Source organism: Rattus norvegicus, chromosome 14 (genome assembly GCF_021556685.1).
Source record: "Rattus norvegicus strain SHRSP/BbbUtx chromosome 14, alternate assembly SHRSP_T2T, whole genome shotgun sequence".
In the NCBI taxonomy this organism is placed as follows: Eukaryota; Metazoa; Chordata; class Mammalia; order Rodentia; family Muridae; genus Rattus; species Rattus norvegicus.
In genome coordinates this window covers 80,521,495-80,538,670 of record NC_141547.1, presented here as the reverse complement: position 1 = coordinate 80,538,670, position 17,176 = coordinate 80,521,495, and the positions used below count along the sequence as shown (strand labels likewise).

Genomic DNA, 17,176 nt, shown 5'->3' with positions numbered 1-17,176 from the left:
ACTGGAAAAATAGACTATAACTCCCAGAAGGCCACACTTCCTTGACTTCCTGGCGCTGGGCCTCATGGGATCTGTAGTGTCCCGAGAGCTGCCACAGTCTCCTCAGAAGCCGCCCCGAGGGGAGCTCTCGGGCTCCCTCTGGAGGAAAACCGTTACCCGGGGCCCAGCTGTCTTGTGAGTTAACTGGCGGCCGCGGCGGCGGCGGCTGCTGTAGCCGTCGCCGCCGGAGACGGCTCTCGATTTAGTAAGCTCCTTGGTGGGGTAGGGCGCGGCGAAGGTTGAGTGCCGCCCAGGACCCAGCACTGAGGAAAGTGAGAGTTACGCGCCCTGGGCCTGGGCGATGATGCTGGGAGGGTTTCGACCTACCGCGGGTCGGCGCCGATAGCGGAGGCCCCTCGCCCGGACAACAACAGGACTGGAGTCCGTTTCGAGCCTCCCCTTGTCCTAACTAAGCGCCGGCGGCGACGGCGACGGCGACGGCGACGACGGCGCTCTTGGTGGGAGTGGTGGCGACGCCAGAGGAGGCGGAGGAGGAGGCGACAGAGGCGGTCAAGCATCCCGAAGCCCTGTAGCTCAAAGGACAAGGGATGCCCGGAGGGTGCACCAGTGGCGTTAGGATCTCCTCCCCGGCAGCCTTCCCTGCCTCAATTGCCTGGACCCAGAAAAGTTCGACGCCGGAAACCGCGGCATCGACGGCGCAGGCGGGGGATCATGGAACTGGAGAACTTCATGGCCAACACTTTGTTGCTGAAGGCTCGTCAAGGTGGGTGCACCCCAGGCTCCTGGTCTCCCCGCAGGTAGCGCCTCCTAGGAGCTCCAGTCTTTGTGAGAATCCTGATCTCTGTGGAACCTTTACATAAGGGAGTTTTGATCCTACTAGAACAAATTCTGAGTTGGATTTGCTGCTTGCTGGTGTCAACAAATGATTCTGGGCTAACTTTTGTTGTGTTTTTAAACAGTAGCGCTAGGCTACTCAATCAGCACTAGGGGCTTAAGTTCCATTCCATTCTCAGCGCTGCTAATCTGAAAGACAGAGTATGGAAAGGTATGCATTGCACACTTTCTAGGGTTTCTTGATTACCCGGGCAAAAGTGCCTGGGAAGTAGATGCTATTACGAAGCTTCAGTGTGTTCACCTTACAGAATGTGAAGTATATTCTTTGAGAAAAACTAACGAGTAACAGAGAAATGTTTTTTATCTTTTTTTGTTTGTTTCTTTGTTCCTATTAAAAATTGTTTTTAGCGCCATTACAAGTCCATTTATGCCCCCAGTGATTTTCAGGAAGAAGAATCTTAATTGGAACATATAACTATTTTCAATACTGGAAACACTAAAAAGAAACATTGTAAGAAATTTCTTAAATTATAGTGAGTGTTGTCCAGAATTAGATACCAAACTAAGGGATTTAAAATCCTTGTGAGCTAGGGCAGTTGAGAGGAGGCTTGATGCAGAAAGATCCTAAGTACAATGGCAGTCTAGGCTTCAAGACTACAGACTATGGAGTAGTGGAGACTAAAGGTATAATCAAAGAAACAAACAAACAAATGCAAAAAAGCCATCTGTCAATATTTTTTAATTAATACTATTATTCAAAATAATACTTAAAAGTAAGAACAGAACGAGTGGGAAGAGAACTAGGTCTTGGCTTTCTTTCTTTTTTTCTTAAGAATTATTTACGCATATGTATACACTGTAGCTGTCTTCAGACACACCAGAAGAGGGTATTCGATTCTATTATCAATGGTTGTGGGCCACCATGTGGTTGCTAGGAATTGAACTCAGGCCCTTTGGAAGAGCAGTCAGTGCTCTTAACCCCTGAGCCATCTCTCCAGCCCCTTGGTTTTCTCTTAAGGCAGTTAGGACAGCCTCGGAAGTATGCACTCTTTTCTCTCTCAGTAAACATTTGACTGTTCTTGTCTCTCATTCCAAATTCCAATTGGTCCTTAAAGGGGATTCTTAGTGGAAATAAAATTTGATGAATTTTAAGTTTCTCTTTCCTTCCTATCTGGGTACAGTGTCTGAGAATAGGGAGTATTACATTAGGTTTTATTATAATGGTGGAGAGATTAAATAATGGTGTAGATATTTTAAAAACCCACAAGAACCTGGTTTCAATCACCAACGTCTATGCAAAAAACCAGGGCATGGTGCTTATAATCCCAACTGTGGGAAGCAAAGACATATGGCATATGGATAACACACACACACACACACACACACACACACACACACACACACACACACACACAGAGAGAGAGAGAGAGAGAGAGAGAGAGAGAGAGAGAGAGAGAGAGAGAAAGAGAGTGTGTGTGTGTCAAAGAACAAATTTCCAGGGCTTGGTTCTAAACCCTTCACTGACTGAACCTAGCTTGAGCGTCAGGAATAGAAATTAAAAACAACAAACTATAAGCTGGTGCATCAGAGGCAGAACATTTGACTAACCTGTGTAAGACTCTGATTAAATCCCCAGCATCGTAGAGAAACGGGGATGGGAGAGAGACAAACAAAGCCTGCCACTTAAACTTGTTCCCTCACTTGTTCAGGAAAATAGATGGGGGGAATTTTCCAGAGATGTGGGAAAACCATACCCTAAAAAAGGAGGCAAGGGATACAGAGGCCTATTCATGAGCCTGACATCTAGCTAGATGAGTAAGCCTATTTAAATTCCACAGTAGCAATCTTTCTGGAAGCCAGAGGCCTGAGATCTCAAAGAAGGTCACCTGTCTGTGAACACCAAAACAGGCAGTGGACTTACACTCAGTGTCAAACTTTGTTCTCCTTGGGCATACCTATGAAGGTCAGACCAGTGCTATCCATTCTGGACGCTGGATCTAGTCTGTATGGTGGGGCCTTTTGACATGAGGGATGGGGCTGCTGCCGATGCAGCAGCATGCATAGTCTCTGGCACTGGCAAGTGCTTATTAATGTTTGTCTAATTTTTTTATTTTTTAAGGCTGAATTTGTGAGGGAAAGTAATGAGTGTTTTTAACATGTTAACATAAGGTGTTCTGGGCAGTGGGCTGTTGAATTCAGAGCTTCTAGTCTCAAGATTGCATAGAGTATGTGAGGAGCACAGGATGATTGAAAGAGCCTGTGGGCCTATACCTGCCTCATCTGGTGTAGCAGAGCTACTTTTCATATATTTCACAGGTTTTCAAACCACTGCATGGCAGACAGCTCACAAGACCTCAAGGAAATGTAGTCTTCTTCCTCCCAGTTTTCTGAGTCTTAGTTGACAGGTAAAGTTATGTTACACTATTGGGTGACAGTAAAATTTTGTCTCAGAATGTTTGAGATTAAAGAGTTAATTTCTTTGATTAAGGAAACTTTTAGTTTTAACAGATCTTTAAAAAACATTCATTGCAGGTTAGCCCTTTTCCCCATTCTGGCTTCATCATGAGTGCATCTGTCCTCCTTAGGGTTACTTATTGCTGTGGGGAAACATCATGACCAAAGCAGCTTGGGAAGGAAAGGATTTGTTTCAGCTTACACTTCCAGGCGGTCTGTCACTGAGAGAAGTCCGTGCAGGAACTCACACAGGCAGGAACCTGGGTGTAGGATCTGATGCAGAAGCATGGAGGAGTGCTGTTTGCTGGCTCCTCTTGGCTTGCTCAATCTGTTTTCCTTTTATTGGGGGTCATGGGGGGGTATCGAGGTAGGTTTTTTTGTGTAGCCCTGGCTATTCTGGAATTCGCTCTGTAGACCTCGAAATCAGAGATTCACTTGCCTCTGTCTCCTGTGTACTGGGATTAAAGGCTTTTGAGACCAATGCCTGGCACAAACAGATCACTGTTAAGCAACTATTTTTCATTTCTTGTTAATCCCCAAGATCACACATTAATAAAGATATCACAATATGAAACATTCTACAAACTTAAAATGTCCTACAATCTTTAAAAATTCGAACATTTAAAAAATATCTAGGGGCTGGAGAGATGGCTCAGTGGTTAAGACCACTGCCTGCTCTTCCAGAGGTCCTGAGTTCAATTCCCAGCAACCACATGGTGGCTCACAGCCATCTGTAATGAGAGCCGATGCTGTCTTCTGAGAGCTACAGTGTACTCATATACATACATAAATAATTCTTTTAAAAAAAATCTAGTCTTTAAGAGTTTAAAGACTTTTAAAATATAATGTCTCTCCAGTTGTGGGCTCCTGTAAAATAAATAAGTTAAATACTTTCTTACTTCAAAAGGGAAGAACCATGGCATGGAATAAATCAAAGCAAAACCAAATTTAACTGTGTAAATAATTCAGTGTCTAACGTGTGGGATCTACTCATGATTTTCTGGGCTCCTCCAAAGGGCTTGGGCAAGTTTCTAGCCTTGCCCTCTGCAGCTTCTCTTTGAGGTTCTGGCTGGCTCTGCTCTGTGTTCTTGCTGGCCATCCCACGGCATCTCCAAAACTGCTGGGGGCTCTTGCTGCAACTGGGCTGCACTTTCATCAGTAGCCTCTTCTGGGCCTTCAAGGACTCCAGCCCTGCCATCCTGCCCTGCCACACTAAGCCTCATCTGCTCTCTGTGACCACTCCACACCTTCAAAACCGGTACCACCTGTCTGAGTCTTACACTCCCAAGTTCAGCTGCTACTTCTGGAACACAGCATGCCATAAGACTTTACCTCAGTGATGCTGTTCTCTAGCTGATTCTTTAGCCGCAGCTGACCAACTTCCACTGTCCCATCAAAGCAGAGGTTTTACTTCAGTGATCTGGGTCTCTTGTTAATTACAGTGATTCTTGAGCTTCGGCTGACCAGCCATCACAGAGTCTTCACACAAATGATCTGCTAGAGTCTTTGCTTTAGAAATCTTAAAACTTCATAAGCTAGGCTCCATTGTCTTTACTCCTCTCAACTTTCTTATCGTCCAAGCTCTTATAGAATAGGTCATTGAGCTCTCAACATTCAATGGATTTTCTAGCCCAAAGTCCCAAAGTTCCTTCCACAATCTTCACCAAAACAACATGGTCAGGTCTGTCACAGCAATGCCACACTATCCTAGTATCAACTTCTGAAACACTGTGACCAGGGGTGGCCCCATGCACAGTGGGTTGGGCCCTCTCCATCAAGATGCCCTACAGGCTTGCCTACAGGTTGATTCTTATGGAAGCATTTTTTAAAATTGGAGTTCCTTCCTCTCAGATGACTATAGTTTGTGTCGAAAAAATTAACCAACACAGCCCTCTTCCCCAGTCTTCCAGAGGCCTTTACCCCATGTTTTTTTTTTTTTTTTTTTTTTTTTTTGTATTTTTTGGGAGCTGGGGACCGAACCCAGGGCCTTGCGCTTCCTAGGTAAGCACTCTACCACTGAGCTAAATCCCCAGCCCTACCCCATGTTTTTTAAGTCTGTCTGCATGTGATCCTCCTCATAGGGAGGTCTCCTTTAATACTACCTAGTCACAATAGCATCTTCCACCTTTTCCCTTCAATTTTATTTCATACTGTTAACCATATTATCTAATTACTTACATTGTGTGCCTTATAATATTTTCTCCCTCACTTAGAATATGGTGTGGGTGTGCTGGAAAAATGGCTCAGCAGTTAAGAACCTTTGTTTTTCTTGCAAGAGAACCTAGGTTTGGTTCCTGGCACCAAGTTTTGTGGAATTATGAAAGGCTCATAACCATCCATAATTCCAGTTCCAGAGCATCTGACAACCTCTTCTGACCTCCATGGATCCCAGTCATGCACATGGTGCATGTACATAAATGCAGGCAAAACAATGATACATATAAAATAAAATCTAAAAAATTTTAAAAAGAATATAGAGGTAGGACTTGATTTTTGTTGGGGATGGGACACAGGCATCCACACATTTAAGAGTTTAAAAAAATACTGTGTGTATGTCTCTACTTCCCCTTGCTGTGTGTGTGTGTGTGTGTGTCTGTATGTGTGTGTGTGTCTGTGTGTCTGTGTCTGTGTTTCTGTGTGTGTGTGTGTGTGTGTGTGTGTGTGTGTGTGTGTGTATGTCTGTGTCTGTGTCTGTGTCTGTGGTGTCTGTAGAGGCAGAAGAAGACATTGGATCTCCTGGAGTTGAGGTTACAGGTATGAGCTACCGAATGTGGGTGTTGGAAGTAAAGCTCAGGTTTCTACAGGAGAGGCCTGCAACTTCACCTGTGAACTCTCCCACCCCACCCCATCCCACCCCATCCCCAAACTCTTTTTTGTTTTGTTTAATTGACCATTGTACTCCCAGTGCTTTGAAAGTGTTTGATACATGGTAGATAGGTATTTCATAAATATTTGTTTAAAAATAAATATAGATGTATAATTTTAATAATGCTGAACCAATGTTTGTAAGTAGCAGTGTATAGTATGTCATGTTAGATATAATTTGGAAATGGAGACTGCAGAATTTTATACTTCACTAGACTGATATATATTTGAGACAAATTATTATATTTATCTTACTTGTATTTATCTTATGTACCCAAAATAGTATTAAAAATAGGATAATTTTTATTACAAATGTATATATAATATTGATAACATTTTAGTAAAGAAAAACTTCCCCACCCTCGTTTTTTGGCTAGGTTGACATAGCTGTGTGACCCTAAAATGAAGTTAATGCAGAAGGATCCAGAATTCAAGGCCTATTTAAGGCCTGGACTACATAGTGAGATCCTGTCTCAAAAATAAAACCAAAACACAATTTGAAATCTAAATCCTTATTTTTTTCAAATTTTACAGGATTTACCAAAAAGACTGGTCGCAGTAAAAAGTGGAGAGAGCTCCTGAAGTTGCCCCCAGTCAGCATGTGCAGTGACTTACGACACTCCATCGGTGAGTAAGCAGTGCTTCCGTGTGTGGGAGAGCCTGACGTCGCGTCATCACTTACATGTTACTCCTTCTTCAGCTCTTCTTTTTTTTTTTGGTTCTTTTTTTTGGAGCTGGGGACCGAACCCAGGGCTAAATCCCCAACCCCTCTTCAGCTCTTCTTGCTTCACAAGTTTTCTGATGAAGTTTTCATATAACTTCATTAGTCTTTTGTGTGTAATGGAGGCTCTAGATGGAGTTATGAAAGATGATTGCTGACTTTTTCATCAGTAAAAACTAGTATATATTGAGGCAACAGAATTAGCTTAGTGGTTAAGAGCACTGGATGCTCCTGTAGAGGACCCAAATATGGTTCCCAACAGTGACATGAACACTCACAACTGTCTGCAGCTCCAGATCCAGACATGTTCTTCTGGCCTCCTCAGGCCCTGTGCACAAGTATACAGACATATGTGTAGGCAAAGTACACTTATACCTAAATTAAAAACAAGTTAATCTAAAAAATATGTCCGTGTGTGGCTTTGTGCCCATGAGTGCACTGCCTGTGGGGCCAGAAGAGGGTGTTGGGTCTCCGGAGCTGAAGTTGTGAACTCTCCACTGGGCTGGGAATTGATTGGCCCTAAGTCCAAGTGCCTAAGCTGATGCAAAGTAGCCATCATGACCACAGTCCTAGGCCCTTTCCTGTGCTTCCTTTGGTTTGTCTGCTTCATGGCACTTGAAAGCCAGAGATCTAAGGCTGCCCATTTTCAAAGATTTCCTGACTTCTGAAACTGCTGTCCAGATAACTTAGAAGAAGTTATTTGACAGTCTTTGCACTCACTACTCTGGATAGGGCTCAGCCTGAGTTAGGTTCCTGAGAGGAAGCCTGTGTTGAAGGACGTGCTAGGGGGACACATGGTGTCCTCCTAGGGGACACTGGAGCTGTGACGTGGTGAACGTGCTCTGGACTTGAGAATGCAGTCTGCAGGAGGTAGTGCCCTCACATACTTCAAGAGAAGATAGAGCAAAGAGAAGCCTTTTCCTCATTGGCCCCGCTGTGGAGGGAAGTGAAGACTGAGCTCTCTTGTTCTCTACACAGCAGAGGGATTCTTCTCTTAAGGAGCTGAGGAGCAACCACAGGAGCAGCTCAGCCAGAACCAACTCAAGCTGAGCTATGGCTGCCAGAAGAATGGCTCTAAAGATGATTCTGGCCTCTGTTAAAACCAACCACAGGCAGTGCCATCAATAAGGAGAGCGAAGAGGAAGAGGCAGTGTTGAGTCTCGGCAATGAACTCCTTGTTTAGGGAGCACCACGAGTGTCAGTGGCTTGGACACTCAGAGTACCTTTCGGTTCTTCTCCTGCAGGGGGAACAGAGTTTCCTTTGACCTGACCTTCTAACCTTGGAGAATTAAATGGTGACTTGTAAAAATAAATGAATAAATGTGCACAATTCAGTGCTTTATTTAGATAATTATTTTTTTTCTTTTTTTTTTTTTTTTTTCCGGAGCCAGGGACCGAACCCAGGGCCTTGCGCTCACTAGGCAAGCGCTCTTCCGCTGAGCTAAATCCCCAACCCCTAGATAATTATTTTTAAGGCATATGTTTATGTAGGCCAGGCTGGCCTTGAATTTGCTGTGTAGACAAGGATGATCTTGAACTTCTGATCTTGCTTTTATCTCTCAAGTGCTAAAATTATGGGCATGTATTGCCATATGTGGTATCTATGATGCTAAGGATGGAGCCTAAGGGCATTGTGCATGCTGTAAAGCACTCTGCCTACTGAACTCGCTCCCTAGCTCCCTTGCTTAGACCCAGTGATCTACAACAGGAATGTCCTGGACTCCCAGAATTACCTGATACTAATAAACTTTTTTTTTCTTTTCTTTTTTTCAGAGCTGGGGACCGAACCCAGGGCCTTGCGCTTGCTAGGCAAGCGCTCTACCACTGAGCTAAATCTCCAACCCCACTAATAAACTTTTTACTGGATGGATTTATTATGATTTGTTCATTTACCTTAATTCTTCACCTTTAGAGCTGCTTTTGGGAAACAGGGCAGGTCAGGGCAGGACTTAGGATAGGAACCTGAAGGTAAAAACTGAAGTAAAGGTCATGGAGGAAAACTATTTACTGGCTTGCTTATGGCTCTCTGAGTTTGCTTTCACATAGACCCCAGGACCACCTGCCCAGAGGTGGGACCACTTATAGCAATCATTAATCAAGAAAATGGCCTCCAGACATATCTATGGACCAATTTTATGAGGCATTTTTAAATTATGATTCTCTCTTCCTGGGACCAGAGAAATGGCTCAGTAGTTAAGAGCACTGGTTGCTTTTACAGAGGACCTTCAATTCCCAGCACCCACACAGTGGCTCACAATCTTTGATCTATAAGTCCAGTTACAGGAGATTCAGTGCTTCTGACTTTCAAACGTTCGTAAACATAAAATAAATCTAAAAGAAAAAATTTCCTGTTTCTAGATATATCTAGGAAGTTTGTATCCAGTTGACAAGGAACAACCAGCATAGCTACTGCTAGGAGAGCAGCAGGCCTTCCTCCTGTCCCTCTCCATTCCTCGTTACTTCCCTCCATTCCATTCCTTTCCTTCCTCCTTTCCTTCTATTCTTTTGTTACTTATCAGTGTACAAAATAATGGGCCAATACACTAGTACCCGTCTTTATTCCCAACATTCAGGAGGCAGAGGCAGGTGGATCTCTTGTCAGTTTGAAGCCAACCTGGGCTACATAGGAAGTTGCAGGTCAGCCAGGACTACATAGTGAGACCTTGTCTAACAAAACTAAGTAATGCGTTTCACTGTTACATCTTCTTAGACTTTATTCTTATCTGCCATCCTCTGCTGCTGAACATGGCTTTCTTGCTGAAGGTTGACTCGTTCTAGACGTCTTTGTTTTATACTTTTCTTGACACAGTGCTAGAACATTAGAGCGTTATTCTCAGAACAATATTACTGAGGTAAGGAGATGCAAGGAATAAGATATTTTCTATGAAAAGAAAAAACAAAAAGGGAGAGTTAAAATCATAAATTATAAAAAGAATAAACAAATCAATAATCATAATTATTTTAAATTTTGTTTGCAAGTATAAAAATATCAAGAATCAAGATGGAGAGAGGTTTTAAACATTCTGACTTAGTACATTGCTACATAAGCAGTTTATTCCAGGCACCTAGGGCGAGTGCAGTAGTAGAAAGTTTTCTTCATGCCCCTGCCTTCTTTGTAGATGGTCACTCCTAGGGCTTATCTATCTCCTATATATTTCATTTTAGAGAATACTCTATTTCAAGTTAAGTTTTACAAATCTTTACAAGTTCTAGGTGTCTTTGGCTGTCTGTTGGTTGTGGGTTATTTTTTTATTTTGGGAGAGGGTCTCATCATGTGACCAAGACTGGCCTTGAATGTATAGATAGTCCTCCTGTCTCAGCCTCTAGAATGGTGGGATTATAAGCTTGTGCCTCCCAATTAGTTCTTCCTGTTTTGTTTGTTGTATGTGTGTATGTATGTATGCCTGCCTGCATGCATGTATGTATATGTATATTTATTTGTGTGTATGTACATGTCTGCATATGTGCATGTGGAAGCTAGACAGCAATATTAGGTATCTACCTTGATCATCTCCACATTAGTTTTTTTGAGACAGAGTCTCTCACTGAGTTTGGAGCTTGACAATTCAGCTAGACTCTCTGGCCAGGGAACCCCTGAAATCCGCCCTGGGGTTACAGGAACACTCCATCATGCCTAGGTTTTTATGTTGGTGCTGGGGACATAAAACCAGATCCTCATGCTCGTGTAGGATACACTTTACCGATTCAGATGTCTCTGCCACGCCTGCTTGTATCTTTAAATGTGTGATGACTCAATTTAAATTAGTAAGCAGTAGCTTAGAAATAATAATATAGATACTATTTTTTACTTTCATTTTATTAAGTGAAAACAATGTAGATTGAGAACAGCATTTAGTGGGTAGTAACTACTATGCTTGTTTCTCCCTTTTACCCAGAAAAGGATTTTAGCAGTCTTTGTGACCAACAGCCAATCGGAAGACTTCTTTTCAGACAATTCTGTAATACGAAACCAGATCTAAAGAGGTGCATTGAATTCTTGGATGCAGCGGTGAGTGGTCCATCTCAGGACTGCACTGTGCAGTCTTGTGCTTTTGAATATTAAAACTGGGCCTGACAGAGTTGGTAGCTGTTTTGATGTTCTACCCCCCCTTTTCGCCTTCTCTCTGTTTTTGAGATAGGGTCTCACTTTGTAGCCCACACTAGTCTGGACCTCATTTTGTAGGTCAGGGCTCTTACAGTGTAGCCTGGCCTGGCCTTAAACTTGCAGCAGTCCTTCTGCTGCCAGCTTCTGACTACCATGGTCACAGGCATGCACAACCTTCCTGGCTCCTGGTGAGTAAGTTTTGTGTATGAAAAAGCAGCAAGAGATGAGCGCTGCTCTTCATCTTGCTTTCACCTTTAAAAACTGTTTTATTTTAAATGTGACTACCTGCATGTTTGCGTGGATGTGCGCCATATGTATGTCTGATGCCCTTGGTGGCCAGAAGATGGTTCCTTTGGAACTGGAGTTAAAGATTATTGTTAGCCACTATGTGGGTTCTGGGAACTAAACCTGGTCCTCAGAAAGAGCAGTAAGTGTGCTTAACTGCTAAACCATCTCTTTAGCTCTGTTTTCTCCTTGTTTTGATGTAGCCTGGGATTCCAGCTTGTGGGAGGGTACCATCCACGTTTAGGGTAGGTCTTTCCTGCTTGGTTTATGCTTTCTAGAAACACGCATAGAAGCATATAGAGATATATTTCCGTGGTGTGCTTGAATCCAGTCAAATCGACAATGGACATTAACTCACCCACCCTCATTGACATTTTAACCCCAGTATTGTTCTTACATCCTCAGAGAACTACTTAAATTTAATCCACAGAATGCTCTGAGGGTTCTGAGTGTGCTATGAGTTCATAGGTCAGGTAATTTAAAGCTTTATGCAATGCTGTCGTGAGTAGCATCACTAACCTGTGTCTTTTTCCTAATTGCTCCAATCAGGCAGAGTATGAAGTTACCATCGAAGAGGAACAAAGAGAATTTGGACTATCCATCTACAGTAGATTCTTCAAAGAGGTATGGTTTCTCCTCCTCTTCCTCCTCTTCTACTATTCATCCTCTCTCCTCTTCCCTCCTCCTCTCCTTCCTCCTTCTTCCCCCTTCCCCTCGTCCTATTCCTTCTTCAGTTTTTGGATAAAATATAACATGTATTAAAGCCTTTAATTTTTTTACAACTGTTTCTCTTTTGTGTTTTTGTTTAGATTAAGAAAAAAGCCTCTTAGAAAATTGAATCAAAGAATTTAATTGTTTCCCGAAGCAGAACATAATTTGAGGAACTTTATTTGCCTAATTTGAACTAAAAATAACATTTTTCCTAAAAGTTTTTATAAATCTTCGTTTTTATAAATCTTCATTTTTATTTCTTCTTAAAAAAACAAATCCATTTATTTGTTTGTTTCTATCTTATTTTAAATCAAGTTATCCACACCTACATAGACAGGGAACCTTCTTTATATAGCATTGGCTGGCCTGGAACTTTCTATGCCTACAGGCTGGCCTTAGACTCACATATGTTTACCTGCCTCAAGGACTGTTGAGATTGAGGGCATGTGCCACTATGCCTAGCCATTCAGATCCTTTACTGTCTGCTTTACTGTCTATATATCAGGAACTTGGCTTATACATTTCTCTTTATATACACACACATATATATATAATATGCATATTATATATATAATATATATTATCACATTAGAATGCTTCGCTAGTTTTCTGAGGTGGTATGTTTGTCTGCACACTGCCATGTATGCCTGGTGACCACAGAGACCAAGAGAGGGCATCAGATCCCCTGAGACTGAAATTACAGACAGTTGCAAGCTGCCATCTGTATGCTGGGAATTGAACCCGTGTCCTCTGGAAAGCAGTTAATGAGTGTTCTTAACTGTTGAGCCATTTCTCCAGCCTGTTTTTATTGCTCTTGATTTACTAATTATCACCATATTAATACAACTAGGGTCCTATGGCAAAGACATGACATGGAGTGCAGGGTATGTCCTAACATGTTATAGTGCCCATTCGCCACAAAGAAAGTAATTTTAATGGAGAGAAGACAAAGGGTTTTAATCAAATAGACATTTGAAGAAGACGTAAATTAAGCACTTCAGGCCATCTGTGTAGTGATATGAGCTTTAGGTCTAAATAGAGGAAGAACTGGGGCAGGCACCAAGGGGCAAGAGGAATGTATAATGAAGTCATGCATGTTCTGGCGGATTGATCATTGTCTCAATTCTGCTATTGTAAAGTGACTTCAGACAAATTCTTACCACTTGCGGGGACAGTCTATCTCTAGTGATGACTGACCTATTTAGGGGTGGGGTGTCATTTTTATCATAGAGTAATATGTCAGGAAGGCTTTGCTATTTCTGGAGTCCAGGTGACAGCAGGTTTAGGACAATGTTTGGTTCTTTCAGGGTCCTTTCTGGAAACTAGGCATAGAAAAGTTGTCGGTAGAATACTCTTTCTGGAAAGTAGGCATAGAAAAGTTGTCAGTAGAATACTCTTTCTGGAACTAGGCATAGAAAAGTTGTTGGTAGAATACTCTTTCTGGAAACTAGGCATAGAAAAGTTGTCAGTAGAATACTCTTTCTGGAACTAGGCATAGAAAAGTTGTCAGTAGAATACTCTTTTTCGCTTTCAGTGTTAAAAGAGGGATGAGGCAAGCTAGGTATCAATGATTTACATGCTTATGTATAGTGTTACACAAAATCTGAACCAAAGTAAAAAAGAGATACAAAATGAAGGAAAAAAAATCAAGCTTTTATCTACTGTTATCTTTCGTTTTGAATAGTTTTTATAATTTTTAAATATTTTTTCTTTGGTTTTTGGTACATCTTTAATCCCAGCACTTGGGGGGCAAAGCAAAGCAAACAGATCTGTGAGAGTTTGAGGCCAGTTTAATTTTCATAGTAAATTCCATCCAGGTTAGCCAGGACTATATCGTGATACCTTGTATCAAAAAACAACAAAAGAGAAAAAAGATATACAAAGTTTAAAGATAATATTAGAGAAGGGCAAAAAAGCGAGTGTAGGAAGGGGCAAGTCCACACTGTATTCCAGTGGTTGGCAATCCCTGGAGAGTCAACAGACCTTTTCACAGGGGTTACCTAATGCCCTTGGAAATATCAGATACTACATTATAATTCATAATAGTCACAAAATTACAGTTATGAAGTAACAATGAAAATAATTTTATAGTTGGGGTGAACACTTATGGAGCTGTATTAAAGGATTGAAAGCATTAAGAGGGTTGAGAACCTCTGCTCTAGACAGATATTAACCCATTCAAAAGGGCTCTGTATTCATGTACTTAAAGAGCATAGATCCCAATATTATTAAAATACCAATTAAATCTCAACATGAGTTTTAGAGAAATGAGATACTCAAACTACAGCATTTGGTAAAAGATGTTTGTCAACCTCTCTTTTCCTTTTGTGTGTGTGTGATATACATGTATGTATTTACTTAAGTGCACGTAAGTGCACGTTTGCATGTGCATGTAGAGGCCTGAGGTTAATGTCAGAAATCTTCCTTGATTGTTCTTTCACCTTTTAAAAACATTTTTTTGAGTTTTTATTTTTGTTTTATGTGTACGTTTGTTTTGCCTGCATGTATGCTTGTACACCATGGTCAAGCAGGGCCCTTGGAGGTTAAGAAGAGTGTCCCTTAGGACAGGAGTTGCAGATGGTCGTGAGTTGCCCTGTGGGTGCTCGAAACCAAACCTGTTGCTAAGCCATCTCTACAGCTCCTTATTTTATTTTTTATGTGTATGAGTGTTTTGCCAGCATGTATGTCTGTGCACAACTTGTATGCAGTGTCCCACAGAAGGTATCAGATCCCCTGGGACTGGAGTTACCGATGGTTGTGCTGGAAATCGAACACAGGTAGGTCCTCTGGAAGAGTAGCTATTGCTCGTAACTACAGAGCCATCTCACAGCCCTCTTTTTTGATGCTTGCTTAGCCCAGGCTGTATGGAATTGCTTACCCTAGGTTGACCTCAAGCTCACAGAAATCTACTTAATTCTGCCTTCCAAATGATGGGATTAAAGGCTGGAGACATGACTCAGTGGTTAAGAGCACTGACTGTTTTTCCAGAGGTCCTGAGTTCAATTCCCAGCAGCCACATGGTAGCTCACAACCATCTGTAATGGGATCTGATGCCCTCTTCTGGTATGACTGAAGACAGATACAGTGTACTCATACAGAAAAGAAAAAAGGAGAAAGTGTGTGCCCCCACATCTAGGTATTTTTAAGTTATTTATTCATTATTATGTGTGTGCATGATGTGTGCATATGTGTGTGCCATGGCATATTATGGAGGTCATAGTACAGCTCTATGGAGCTGGTTCTTCTACCACTATGTAGGGTCCACGGATTGAGCTCAGGTTGTCAAGTTTGTACAGTAAGTATCTTTACCCAGTGAACCTTCTTCTGGCCTCCACCTTATTTTTTCTGAGGCATTTTCATTTAAACAAAGTAAGAGCTCATTATCCTATCACTCGGGATTCCCAAATACTAAAATTAAGCCAATTTTCATTTTTATAATTAAGTAAATAACTAAAAGCTAAGTAGGGTTTTTTTTCTGGGATTACAAAACTAGTTTAGTATGCTAAATCAAATTAGTATAATATACAATATTGGTAGAATAAATTTGTAAAAAAAAAAGATATAGAAACAGAATTGGGCAATCTACATCCTTTTATAATAAAAGCCTTAAACAACTAGAATGTTAGTTGGAGTTTTCTTTTTTTGTTTTTGTTTTTGTTTTTTTTTTTGAGACAGGGTTTCTCTGTGTAGCCCTGGCTGTTGTGAAGCTCTCTCTCCAGACCAGACTGGCATCAAACTCACAGAAATCAGCCTGCCTCTATCTCCCAAGTGCTGGGATTAAAGGCGTGTGCCACCTCCTAGCCAAACTAGGATTGGAATGGAACTTGTTCAGCTTGATAAAGGACATCAGCAAATACAGGTAACATCACATTTAAATGTGAAAGGTACATGTTCTCTCTAAGATTAAGAAAAGGCAAGATCATTTCTTTGTTTCATTCATTGAGCTAGAGATTTGACTTGAAGTTCCTTTGTGTTGGTTCTACCCAGGGCAGTAAGATAGGAAAAAGAAGTAGAAATAGAAGCTGTGGGGAGGGGTGGTCCAGCAGTGAAGAGTATTGGTACTCTCCTAGAGCCATGTACTTTAGATTCCCAGCACCCACGCAGTGACTTACAACCTTCTGTCACTCCAGTTATAGAAGTTACACAAGAGAATCTGTTGTCTTCTTCTGGTCTCCAAGGGTCCCAGGAACACAGTGGTGCACAGGCATTTGCTGACAAATCACCTATTCACATCCAACTTAATCATTAAAAAAAGTGCAAGTATCCAGATTGGAGAGGAATAAATAGAACTATCTTATTTGAGGTGATATAATTTTATATAGAGAAAATTCTAAGGACTCTACATATACATAAACAAGAAACATTACTAGTGCTAACAAATAAGTGCTCATAGATACTAGATGTATAAAATTTTGTTGTAATTTTATACATTAGTAAGTAAAAACAAATTAAGAAAATCCATTTATATTTTCATCAATAATGAAAAAAATGCTTCGATATATTTGAATAAATAAAACTTTTGTATATTCAGTAATGAAACACTGAAGAAATTAAATCACATCTAAATGAGAAAACATTCCATGTTCATGGATCAAAAGACTTAATATTGTTAACATGTCCATACTCAGCAAATTGCTATTTGTTTTAACTCTATTCCCCATCAGATTGATCTGCTCCTTTTGTAGAAATCAGCAAACTGAGTTTAGAATGCAACTGTATATTTAAAATCCCCAAATAATTGTATTCCTGGGGCCAGGGAAGAATATAGAGAATTCACACTTCTCAGCTACAGAGTTACAATAATCAAGACAATATGGTACTTGGATAGGGGTAGATATTCAGGTCAGTGGTATAGACTGAGAATTAGAAGTAAACCGATAAGTTTACAATCAACTGATTAATTGTAAAGCTACTGACACCACCCAGAAGTAGAAGGCATAGTCTTTTCAACAAATGATGCTGGAACAAGTAGAAATTCACATATAAAAAATGAAGTGGTACTCTTGCCTTGTACCACAAGTAAAAAGTATACTCCAAATGGGTATAAACCAAAACAAAATAGTCAAAAGTGTACAGCTTTCATAGTTAGATATTCTAATACTCAGACTGTAAGGAACTTTTATAACTAAGCAATAGAACCCCGAAGTTTAAAAACAATCAAACTTACATGTTTGAGTATTTTTTTTCCTTTCTTTTTTTCC

At 41.1% G+C, this 17,176-nt stretch overlaps 1 protein-coding gene across 25 annotated transcripts in view; it reads left to right on the top strand.

Moving 5' to 3' along the window:
• The first annotated feature begins 151 nt into the window (after nucleotides 1–151).
• Nucleotides 152–17,176, top strand: part of Grk4 (G protein-coupled receptor kinase 4) — a 75,043-nt gene continuing 58,018 nt past the window's right edge. For 21 of the 25 annotated variants that reach the window (XR_015636797.1, XR_015636796.1, XR_015636795.1 and 18 more), the window contains exons 1-4: nucleotides 152–763; nucleotides 6,688–6,780; nucleotides 10,771–10,883; nucleotides 11,814–11,888. Coding sequence is in view for 13 of the 25 variants with exons in the window: in XM_087584186.1 (XP_087440312.1) it covers nucleotides 712–763; nucleotides 6,688–6,780; nucleotides 10,771–10,883; nucleotides 11,814–11,888 (333 nt within the window). In the remaining 12 variants the exon portion in view is untranslated. 25 annotated transcript variants of the gene reach the window in all.